Genomic DNA, 13,191 nt, shown 5'->3' on the forward strand with positions numbered 1-13,191 from the left:
ACACTTCCTTGAGGAACTCCACTTGTGACGTCTGTCCAACCAGAGAATTTCCCGTTCACCATAACTCGTTGCGACCTATCTCTTAACCACGATTCTATCCAATTCAGCAAGTTGCCCCCAATTCCAATCTCATGTAAACGCTTCAAGAGTTTGCCATGTTGGACCTGATCGAATGCCTTCTGGAAATCAAGGTAAACAATGTCTACATTTTTGCTCTTACCCAAAGCCTTAGTCACGTGATCATAGAAGCAAAGGAGGTTAGTTACACATGACTTCCCCTTCCTGAACCCATGCTGATTATCCGACAATAAATTATTTTCGTCTATCCACTTCACAAACTGCGTTTTGATGATAATTTCCAAAACTTTCGAGAGGGAGCTCGTCAAACTCACTGGACGATAATTTGACACCGCTTCTCTACTACCCTTCTTAAATATCGGAACAACGTTAGCAAGTTTCCAATCTCTTGGGACGATATCCTCAGCAACACTACTTCTGTATATCTGTGCGACTGGCCCCAACAATTCATTAGCACATTCCCTGAGGACCCTGGGATAGATATCATCTGGTCCTGGTGCTTTGCTTGCACATACATTTCTTAGAAGATTTAGGACCTCCACGTCTTCTACTTGAATATCAATGAATACTTATTTTAAACAAGCAAAATATATTGATATACGTTTTATTCAAACTATTTTGTGATTACTATTATGTTTGGCCAAGGCTTGACAAATCAAAAAGAAATTTAGGCAACAGCCAGAAAATTAGGCAAAGTTCTTGAGAGCTGAACGTGATTTTGCTTGAGAACAATGGTTCGAAATAATGTTTTCTCAACTTTTTGGGATTTAATATCACTTCTAGTGTATAAAAAAATTTTAGACACCAATATATCAATTTTCTAGTCGTCATTACAACTTGGAGCATGGGGTTTGTCAAGCCTATGTTTGGTTATTCCTGGTGGTTTAACCGTGGCTTTTGTTTATCCATGTTCTTCCTCATCATTACCCTGACCCTGGGTAATGAAGGTTCTGCTGCCATTTGAAATTCTTTACTACCAAGTTACTACTTACCAAGCTTAAGCGAGAAGTAAAAAAAATGAACATTCCTTATTCGAAACAAATACAGTGAAACCTCGCTGCAACGATACTCAATGTAATGATAAATCCCCTACAACAATATTTTCTCGAATCTTGTTAAGAATTGTCTATAGTGTAATGTTGAACAACGATATACAGGGCAACAACTACAAGGAGCAGGCGAGTCAGTTGTCAGGGCAGCGTACCTGAGGGGCACAGATACGCCGCAATTGCATCTTCTCCAACTCGACATTACAAGGAGGGGGTGCCAAAATGAGTGTTTGCTCGGCTGACCAAACATCTAGTGGCGACCTTGTGTACTTTACTATGATAAATCTCTATAATGATATTTTTTAGGATATTTTGAAACCGCACACACTCTCTCCAATATTTCACTCAAAATCACATTATTTTTTGAAGTGTTAACGAAGTTGACGATTCAACTCTTTGTTACTCTAAAAGCTCTTTAGTTAACTTGAGGAATAACATGCATAACGATCTTAGCTCAATAAATATCTGGTTTAAAAACAAACTTAAATTTAGATAAAACTAAATTTATGCCATTTGTTGTGGCACTTTTAATGATTGTGGTGTTCCAAAATACCATAGTATGACAGATGGTTGTACCTCGGTTTGTATATGCACAGTTGTTAATAGAGTTCGCACTTTTAAGTACTTGGAAAATTTAAAACTATCAATTCAAAACTACCTTGAAAAACACATATTAGCCATTTGAGTGTAGAATCAAATCAGATGCACTGACATGAAGAAAGCATTGGGGGGCTTCTGAAAGTTGAGCGTCCCATATATATGGGACTCTAGAGTGCACACAAAGTAGGAAGGGTGCATTGCATTTTTCAGAAATTATTGGGAGGGCTCAGCCTGCTTAAAAAATTTATTGAGGGGAAGGGCTCAAAAGGCCTCAGCCCCTAGGTTCCGGTGCTTATGAATCAAATCGCAACATTAGACATGAGTTCCGTATATATGGGGCGACTAGCACCTGTCAGTGTCCACCCGCAAATGTTTTTTTCATGTCGGAGCCTCTGCGTTTGTGTTTTTACTGATTAAACAAAATGATCATATTTTATCTTAAGTTGCCATGAAGCTATTTTCTGTGTAGTATAAAAAAGTGTGCAAGAAACTACTTTACAGGGTGAAACAACCAACTGAATTTTATTCATCATTTAATAAAATAGAATTTTTTACAGCAGTGAATACAGTGAAAGTTTGATATAACCATACTCTGTGGACTAAGAAAAAATAACACTGTAGATTAACTAAAATAACATTGTAAATTTCCTTCCCCAGTCGTGATTTACATTTTTTTGTGAGCATTTCAGTGAAAATTTCTTTTTAATGTATTGATAATCAGCAAAAAAAGTTATGACATATTTTATAAATAATATTACTTGAATGGTTTAGCCTTAGAGACGTCATTCGTGGGGTTGGAAAACATTTTTTTTCTCAAAAAGTTTTTGAGATATGTGCATGAAATTTTGCATTGTCAACAAGGATGATAGAAGCAATAAACAAAATATAATAATTGGAATCTGGGGTGATGGTTGCATTTCCAATATCTAGTTGAATGATTTAAAATCGGAGCGATCCAGTCTTATTTCGATGAATTTTTTGTTGAGAGCCAGAATAAATATATTTAACGGTCAAAAAAACATTATTTCTTTCTCTAATCTTTTCCATCATATATTTAGGAGAAATTTAATATAAAAGTTGTTTTGGTAACTGCTGTGCCTCTGGTCTGAAAACATGTTAGAAAAATTTTATTTTTTCTAAAGAAAAATTCCACGAAAATAAAGTTTACATAATTTTTTTGCATGTAAATTTCAAATGTAAGTGTATGAATTATTTTTATTCACATTCTGTATGTTTTCGTGAACACTTTAGTGAAAATTTACCTTGAATATATTGAAAATTGAGAAAGTTATGATTTATTTTCTCAAACAATGCCGCTTAAAAATTGTGTCTCGGAAAAGTCATCTGCACCATTTTTTGATAAATTTCACCATTTTTCTCAAAAAGTTTTAGAGAGATGCAAATAATATTTTACACGGTTAATAAGGATGGTAAAAGCAACAAATAAAAAAAATCGTTGAAATCTGAGACTGGGTGTTAATCTGACATTTACCCAGGTAATTTGAAATAGAATGACCCATTCATGATTTACTTTAGTATTATATCACAAACCAGTATTTAAGACGTGCAAAAAAAGAAAGAACAATTAAAAAAATGCTCACATGACAGTGAGACCAAATGGTCAAAAAGAGACTCCACCCAGGTTTCAATTGGATGATCAGAAGATAGAACAAAAATGTTCAGAACTGGAAAAACAAGTACAGCAGAACTTATCTACATTTTTAGAGAGATAAAAGTTTTTCCATTAACTGGAGTACATTTTAAATTTTAAAAAATGAAAAATGCCCAGGTAAAGATGGGAATTCAATCGACATTGTTAAAGAAGCAGGAAAAGAATTTGCCAGTATGCTAGCTGCTTTGTTCACAAATTGTCACACAAAATTGGATGTGCCTGAAGATTGGAATAACGCAATGATGGTGGTTCTTTAAAAAAAGGGTGAGAAAGAAGATATCAAGAATTAACGACCAATCAGTCTCTAAAGGTAACTTATAAAATCTTCACCAAAGTGCTGACATATAGGCTTGAATCCACATTGGACAAAGCCCAAATAAAAGAACAAGCAGGCTTTCGAAGTGAATTTAGTACAACTGATCACATCCAAACAATCAGGGAACTCATAGAGAGAGACACAAGGAATATGAATTACCATTGTGTATGGCTTTTGAGAAAGTGTTTGATTCTGTCTTCACATCTGTTGTTGTTAAGGCTAGAAGTAATTGGAATAGAGAAGACATCAATATCATCAAGAAAATGTATGACAAAGCAACTGCAACCCTTCGTTAGGATATATTAGGTTTATGCATAAAGAAAACGCAAAGATTAAAACTTGGGAAAGGTGTCTGGCAGGGTGATACTATCGCCGCTGCGGTGGTTGAGTGGTCATAATGACGGACTCGCGTCACGAGGATCCAGGTTCGAACCCCACCGTCACCGCAGTGGTGGTCGGCTGAAGTTGGTTTCCTGTGGTTCCCAACTTTGAGTCGCAAATGCGAGCCGATCTCCCCATTAAAAAGTCTCGCCACAGAGAGCAACAGGCCTACAACAATTAATTATTCAATCATTACACTTCATTCATAGTTAGAAAAACTGGTGGAAGATGGCAGCACTACACATAACATGCATTACACAGAAACAAACTTCACATCAGGTTTCACTACACGTACACGCACATTCCCGCATGTACCAATTCGTTAGAGGTTCCGCAAAGGAATATGGACGAGGTGCATGTCTGGGTTTAGTAGTAGTAGTAGGGTGATACTATCTCACCAAAACTCTCTTTACCACTATTTTAGAAGAAGTATTCGGGAAACTGGATTGGGACGAGAAAGGTATTAAAAATAATTTCCCCACCATTTGAATTTTGCCAAAGACATGGTTATTATCAGCAGTAATCCAGATGAACTAGAGGAAATGATACAAGAACTGGAGAAGGCTAGTATTCAGGTGGATTTGAAAATGAATATGCAAAAGTTATGTTCAACTCATAAAAAATGGGTAATTCTGAAGAGCCACATGACATTATGCCTTAAAAAAAGTATTCAACCAGTTTGCACTACCAGCACTGACTTATGGAGCTAAAACATGGACTCACAAGCAAGACACAAGACGATACAAAGGCTCCAGAGAACACAAAGGAGAAGGTGAAGATTTATGTGAGGCATCACAAGAAGAGACAGAAAACAAATCACTTGGATAAGAAGCCACACAAAGGTATATAATATCATAGAAAGAATTAAACGTTTAAAATGGAAATGAGTTGGACATATTGCAAGAAGACAGGACAACAGATGGTCCATAAGTATTTTGGGTTGGTACCCTTGTGGTGTTAAACGTCTGAGAAGGCATCCCAACACAAGATGGATCGATGAGATCAGAAAAGTGGCTGGAGTCACCTGGATGGCTAAAGCATCAGACAGAATAACATGGAAAAATTTAGAGGAAACCTTCATCCAGCAGTGGATTAAAAATGGTTGATGATGGTATTACATTTTGTGCAATGTGGCAGAAGGTTTCAATTCTTCACAAACACACACAAAAAGTTGGGTCAGAAAAGTTCCTAAAAAAGTATGATGTAAATTGAAGTAAATTAAAAGTGCTAAACAAAAACTAAAGACCAAAAAAACCATGCAAAATGAGCCTTGCCTAAAATTGCCACTTTCATAAAAAATTACTTCAATAAATGGAAACCATAAAATGTATAAAGTCTCAAACAGGGAAGGGGGAATTTCCATCTCGCCCATGCTAGTAATATAATATTCTGGATATTATGCCTAGGTTTTTTCTGAAAGAAAAGTCTTCTGGTGTCTGCTAGGAATCAAACCCTGGTCCTCTTGCAATCTGGGCAATTGTGTAACTGCATACATCACTACAGACATGACTTCAAGCACTGTTGCACGACAGACTTTGAAAAATATTTTTTTTTATACATTAGGCTTGAATTTGAAATATCAGACAGATGCCCACATTAATATTCCTTACGGTAACCTCTGAGGTAAAGGGTATCTGTTAGAAAAGTAGCAACACCCTCTATTACCATCAATCTATCGTCCCCACCCGACCAATATGCATTAGGCTGAAAAAAAATATTAAAATACATGTTTGGTTGACACATTAATGAGGTGAATTTCATTTAATAAATATTAAAACTCAAATAATAATCAATTCTGTGGTATTCAACCCATTCTCATGGATGTTCCATATCTTCATCCATCTGGTACAATCGAAGCTGATCTAAAATTTTGTAATTGTCACATTTAGAACAGACAGAGTCTGATCATTTAAGCAAAAAGATATGTGGCTTTCTTCCTCTGTGCACAAAAAATTAAAAAGACATTCAAGTTTTTAAGAATGATGCTGTTTTGAGACCGCTTCCGAAAGCACTCTGTAAAATGTGTAAATTAAAGGCCTAATGCAAATAAGTCCAAAGTAACCTAGAAGTTTAACTGTACTATCTGTCTTTTTTCAAAAAGGGAGTTACAAGATATACAGAAAACTGGATGTTGTGAAGATATTTATTATTCGAGATGTTAATTTTTTAAGGAAGGAAAAAACTCATCTCTGCCTCTACCGGGAGTCGAACCCGGGTCCCTCGATTGCCGGACGAGTGCTCTGACCACTAAGCTACAGAGGAGATAGAGATTTTCCTTCGCTAGAGCGTATATGTGCCGAACGGAACCGTGCAATGGACGGTGAACCGATCAGCTAATAGCTCATGGACGATGAGCCACCAGATGGCTATATATATGACATGAATGTCGCTCTCCACTTGTTAATACAAGATATACAGAAAACTGGATGTTGTGAAGATATTTATTATTCGAGATGTTAATTTTTTAAGGAAGGAAAAAAAAAAAAACGCTCTAGCGAAGGAAAATCTCTATCTCCTCTGTAGCTTAGTGGTCAGAGCACTCGTCCGGCAATCGAGGGACCCGGGTTCGACTCCCGGTAGAGGCAGAGATGAGTTTTTTCCTTCCTTAAAAAATTAACATCTCGAATAATAAATATCTTCACAACATCCAGTTTTCTGTATATCTTGTATTAACAAGTGGAGAGCGACATTCATGTCATAAAAAGGGAGTTGTTCACATTTGGCCTGTTCATTGTTAGCATGAACGTTTTTAACAAATGAAGCACTTTTATTTATAGCTCTTTGCAGTTTCCTAAACATTGTTTATTGAGCGAGTTTATGCCTCTGAATGTCCTAAAAATACAGAGGATAATTTAATGCTATTGGGCATCAGAATCACAAAACTAAGAAAACATATCAAATTTTTTTAAATGCAAACTTTTCTTCACTTATACACAAAATGTACACCATAATTGTGAATTATGAATTTAGATCATTTCTTGTTAATTTACAAAAAGTTACATGAATTCTATTCACACGATTTGGTAAAAAAGTAGGACAGAACCTGGAAAGTAGGATTAAAATACAACATTTTACCAAAAAGTAAGACAAGTGGGTGCCCTGAATTCGATTACTTTTATTACAGAAAAAAAAGTTACCTAATTCTATCTGAGCATCTTCAAATCTGATTAGATGCAAACCAGTTTTGCTTTTTACGTATTGTAAATCTTCTGAGAGGGAACTTGTAGTGAACACACTGAGACGAACTTGTTGTAAACTGATTTTCAAAGTACCAAAATAGTAACGACAGTCAGTAGCAGAGTGGCGAAACAAAGAGCTGCAAATGGCAAAAATAAATACTTTACATGTAAAATGACAAGATATGTGTGAGTATTCCTTTGCTCATCTTTGTTGCAACATAAATACAGTGAAACCTCCCATGATGGCCACTTCCAAACAGTGGTAACCTCTGAACAACAGCCATGTTTTCTGGATGTATTTAATTGAATCAACATCAAGGTCAACCTCCCAACAAAGATTTTTTCATAATGGACCACTTTTAGGCATGAAAATGAAAGGAAATGACACATTTCATAAGAAAAATAACCCTCAAGATTTGCTCTGAATGATTTCTTCCTTAAAGCATACAAACATAAAAATAATTAGAGGTCCTTCCCTATGTTAGTGGTTTCCAAAATGTGGTGCACAGACCTGAGGGTTCCTGAGGGCTAACTGGTGTGATAGATGCATTTCGGGGAAAACAAATTAAGGCAAAAATATAGCGAGTGGTTTATCATAGCCCATAAATTTCTTGGTTTCCATGGTGTTTGATCAAGGGAGCTCATCTCATGTAAGCACCTATTGAAAATAATGCCCTAGATACAAAAAAATAGCAAATTTGTAACAGAATATGAGTCAGATCTCAAAGAATGCATGTCCCTGGACACAAGGGTCACAGCACATACATTTCTTTTCATGAAATTGTCTCGCCTGTTGACATAACCAGATGCATTTCTTATCAATAACTTCACAGCTTGTTTGATATTAACAATAAACTGGTAAATTAACAATAACAAAAAGTATCTATAAATAAAAGATTTTCATGCATAATTCACACGTCTTCAATGCAAATAATGTCTCATGCCGAAAATGGTTTATTTTAAATAACTATAGTATGGATTTCCATAATTTCACCTGCAATCAAAAATTTAATTCTTTTTCCTTTTTCAGAAACACCAAACCTCTTAATAGTGGTAACCTTTTCTGAAAAAAAAAGAAGAGCCATCTGGTGTAGTGCTTAATTAAACCTGTCTAATTAATGATGATATGCTTAACTGAAACAAAATGTTTAGTTTCCATAGGAAAATTGAACATTTCTCTCACAGGGTAGACACATTTGTCAGAATACACATGTATAAAGTTTGGAGACAATCTCTTCATATGAAATTCATTCTTATAGACGAATGCAGAGTTGGTTGATTTTTATTTTTTTGAAACAATAATTCCTATTTCAAATTGGTACCTGTGCTGTAAATATTTGACGCTTTCATAATAAAGCTTTTTTTTAACGAAATGTTATTAATGCTTCATTACCAATCTTCCTTGATTTATCAGAACCTTTGTAATAATATTTGCTGCCGCACAATGCAAATAATCAATGCCTACGAGTGAAAATTTTAAAAATGTAAAATAAATATGGATAGGCAATGTGATCTCACTTTTATTTTGTCATAATGGCTCGCTGCTGGTGGAGGCATGCTTTCCAAATTGATTCGCTAACTCAAACAGTAAGCACTCTACACTCCGGTGGGAATGTTGGGATGCTAACACACACACACACACACACTATTGGCTTTGAGTATAAATTATATTGCAGTAAAGGTAATATAAAAGGTAATATAAGTGAGCCTAACCTAGCTACTTGCCAGCATTAAGTATATCACATATGTTCTAGACTGCATTTCCTAAAGTTTGGCGGGATCAAGATCAACTAGGAAATGATCAACAGCAAAATATGTAAGTACAAAAAAAGCTGTGATAAAGAAAGATGAACAAAGGAAAAAGAAAAAAACGTGAAGTTTGTGAAATGGATTTGAATCAGCGATTCTCATGTGGTAGGGTGTAAGCTTGCTAATATCCTACCCCCACCACCTGAGCTAACAACTGTTTTCATTTACAGTTGTAATAAAATATGGTATACCGATTTGTACACATCTACTAATCACAGCAAGAAATGAGGGTAATTAATAATAGCATTAATAAATTAATTTTCTGGTAGTCACACACATGTGCATTCTAACGAATGTTTTTCTGTCAAACGATCCTTCTATCAATTGCATATCCTTACACACAGAAAGTGTATGATAATTTATAAGATTGGGTATGTTTATCTTACCTTTGGAAATCATTGCTATCAAATGGTGATTTTGAAGATAAAGAAGATACAAAAGTGCGATAGAACTGTAAAACCTTCATCAACAAATATTCTTCCAGATGGATCGTTAAATTTTTTACAGTCACTATGAAGTGCTATAAAAACAGAGAAAAAATAAATTAAGCATTAAAACATCAAGACGACCCAACTAAAACCATGAAAACAAAAAAAAATTATGATTCACAATAATATAAATGTAGCTATAAGAAAATGATATACTTTAAAAATCTCTGCATTAGCAAGATCAGCGTTGACTTTATGGACAATAAAATGTACATCAGGCAAATGATGTTCACTATCCAATTTACTACAGGGTGTGGCAAAGACTAACACAGTTCTTTCTCGTTCTCTAAGTTGACTGTCAAGTTGAAATTTTTTTACACTCCCATCTAGAATCAAAGCTGCTGCAGACTTATTCAATTCAACATTTATGTCTTTCAAAAGCACGTAGACAAGATCCTCGTTTAAATGATTCACCACTGACAGTCCAAGGCCTTGAAGTCTCAAAAAGAACTGAAACAAAAATATCATTTACATATATTTTCAGAAGTATTCCAAGGAAGAAATTTAATAACTTTCATAAAAATATTTACAAATTATGAATGACAATCTTGTTAATCATCAAAATGTTTAATGATGGACATGAAAGAAAAACTCTGATTTTTTAAACAATGTTTTAGTCATACCAACTCTATAAAATTTATTGGATGAAGATTTTTATGGCTCAAATAACTGGGATTCAAGGTACAAATCATTACAAGTTTTTTTATATAAAACTAGCAGAATTTACATACCTTAATTTCTAAATCATATTGTGTTCTCAACACAGCATCATTAAATTCAGATGGATTAAAACATTGGTTTTCTTCTTTTTTTGATGAATGTAATATGTTTGCCTCAGAAAAGAAAAAAAAGAAACAATATGTACATATAACAATAAAATTGGTAAAAATTTAAAAGAAAAAACAAAAACGGATATATGAATGGTAAGTTGAACCAATACAGAAGTTGTCATGAATGCCTACCCCCTTTTTCCATATGGTTAGAAAAAATAAGTGTTTCTCATATGGAAAAAAGGTTGTATTATACCAATGAGTACTAAGAGCAGTGGCAGATCGTGGTCAGATATTTGGGGGGGGGGGCAGATTTCCAAATATATACCACCATCTATTGGTGATGATATTATGTAGTAGGGCGTATCACGAAAAACTTTTTTTTGAAATTCAAAATTTCAAGTCGATAAAAAGTTGTCACTATGGTCACATATTTACCAAAAAAAATTCAGTGAAATTGAAAAATATTTAGGTCTCCTGGCATGGGCCTAAAGTTTAATTTTTTTTGTCAAAAATGCAGATTTTAAATTTTTTTAGAAACAAAAATATAAAGCAAATTTCTGTTTTCAAATACAAAAATGTAAAGCTTAGAATATTAGTTAACAGTAAGAAAAATATCATATCTGTCATGTAACATTTAGGTCTCCCGGAATCAACATGAAAACCTTAATTTTTTCGATTTTCAACTCATCCTTTAGGTTGATTTCAGTTGCTTTATTTATAGTCTAGTCACAGTAGTGGAGCAGTAGCTTAGCTAGCAAGTGCTCTTTTCAGGATTTAAATGTTATAACGCCAGAAAATCAGGCAGCAGTAATTGATAAATCAAAGGTTTTTTGGTAAAGGGTAAAATATCGAAAAGGTATTAGTTCAACTCGGCACCTCAAAAATAATTGCCCTCTATTTTGATGGTTGAAATGATGAAACAATGAGTAAAGAAATTGTATGTGATAAATGTGTCCAGAAAACTATATACTAGAAGAACACATATCTTTGGTTGAAGAACCAGGTTCAACATATTTGGGGCACGTAACTCCAGACAGTGGCTCTGGGAAAGACATAATGTCATCAATACTAAAATTTATGAAAGAAAATTGCATTGACGAGAAAACTATTAAAGTTCTTGGTTGTAATGGTACCGCATCAAATACGGTAGTTTATAATGGATCAATTTCATTGTTTTAAAATGCTTTAAACACCTAGTACAAGCAGTGGTTTGTTTGCTTCATTTAAACGAATTGCCTCTTAGGAAAGCTATGGTTGCCCTCCACGGTCCAACTTCTGGACCTACTTCTTTTAGTGATCCAATAGAAAAGTGTTTAACAAGTTGTGAAGATTTACCAGTTTTGTTGTGTACAATAAAATAAATAGTATTTTTCCAGATGTTGATTTTAAGTAGTTGAGCACCGACCAGAAATATCTCCGGCATATATGCCAGGCTGTACTTACAGGCGAATGCCCCCAAGAGTTGGCAAACAGAAACCCTGGAAACATCTCCCATGCAAGATGGCTGACAATGGCAAACCGAATTTTACATTTATATATTGCATCACTTGATCAAACCCCGCAGTTGAAAACACTAGCTGAGTTTGTCATGAAAGTTTATGCTTCCTCATGCTTTACAATAAAATCTCATCCAAGAATTATTTATGCATCACAAAACTTTTTTGAGATAGTACAATGCATCAAGTACTTGTAAGATGATCTTAAGGCTATTGTTCAATCAACTTTACAGAGAAGTGCTTTTATGGTACACCCAGAACATCTCCTTTTGAGAATGTTGTTTGACTCACGAAAACATAGATGTCTAGCAAGCAAGAGGATACAAAAAGCTCGACAAACAGAGTTAAAAGCAAAGAGGGTTTTCAAACCCCCACAAATTAATTATGAGGCAGAGGACTACATAGATCTTATTAATTGGCAATCTACAATAGTAACGGAGCCACCTCTCATAACTAACTTAAGCAACCAAGAGCTAGAGTTGATCGTTGAAACAGGAACTAGCGACAGGAAGGAGTTTAAAAATAATTCTCACACACAAGCTGTGGAAAGAATTGTAAAAGAGGTTACACAGAAGCTTCTCAGAACATTTGTGGCTTCAAAGAGCAAGATGGGTTTATTAGATCAAGATTGCTGGACAGGAAATACTTTCCAAAGTTTGAAACGAAGCATGATTTCACATCTGCAACTACAACACGCAGTCCAGGAATAAACATTCAATTAAGACTTTATTTTTTCTATAACTATAAAATATAATATTTTTGAAACAATAATGAACTAAATCTAAAATTTTTGTTTTATTTACAAGCATATTTTAATTTAGTTGCTATAGATTGTCCTTTACAACCAGTCTAAAAAACTGTGGTTGCAGGTTGAGAGAGCTGCTTATAACTGTGATGCCACGTACATATGAAATAAGCCTATTCCGAACTGACAACTATAACATTCTGAAATTTTCATCAATTATCAAGAACAAGATTCATTTTGAATTACTTTTTAAAAGTTAACATTTTGATATTTGTAATCTTTTCTTTCTGTAGAAAATAAAATCATTTTTAATTTTCAGTTATATTTAGTTTTATTTCTCGTACTCCAAAAATAATTTTTATTTTATGAAATTAAAACTAAGTTGAGTCTAGTAAATACATATAAAGTTTTGAAATATTTTTTACCCATATGGTTACGAGAAATTTGTTAATTAAAAAAAGTAGACTAGAAGTAATTGAAACTGTGAACAATAGACCTTAATTTTGCAAAAAACTGATAATTTTACTGCTAATTCGAGAGACCTAAATGTTACATGACAGATATGATATTTTTTTTACTGTTAACTAATATTCTAAGCTTTACAT

General features: G+C 34.2%; 1 protein-coding gene across 4 annotated transcripts in view; it reads right to left on the bottom strand.

The window, feature by feature from the left end:
• The window catches only part of Vps13D (vacuolar protein sorting 13D), a 561,523-nt gene that overhangs the window by 47,906 nt on the left and 500,426 nt on the right, over positions 1 to 13,191 (bottom strand). For all 4 annotated transcript variants that reach the window (XM_089241869.1, XM_089241867.1, XM_089241868.1 and 1 more), the window contains exons 69-72: positions 10,304 to 10,405; positions 9,729 to 10,022; positions 9,471 to 9,604; positions 7,234 to 7,412 (exon numbers count right to left, since the gene is read on the bottom strand). In XM_089241869.1, coding sequence (XP_089097995.1) covers positions 7,234 to 7,412; positions 9,471 to 9,604; positions 9,729 to 10,022; positions 10,304 to 10,405 — 709 coding nt within the window. The remainder of the gene's footprint in view (positions 1 to 7,233; positions 7,413 to 9,470; positions 9,605 to 9,728; positions 10,023 to 10,303; positions 10,406 to 13,191) is intronic.

Source organism: Pholcus phalangioides, unplaced genomic scaffold (genome assembly GCF_987345545.1).
Source record: "Pholcus phalangioides strain wild (caught in Gottingen) unplaced genomic scaffold, Ppha-v1.0 ptg000014l_1, whole genome shotgun sequence".
Classification (NCBI taxonomy): Eukaryota; Metazoa; Arthropoda; class Arachnida; order Araneae; family Pholcidae; genus Pholcus; species Pholcus phalangioides.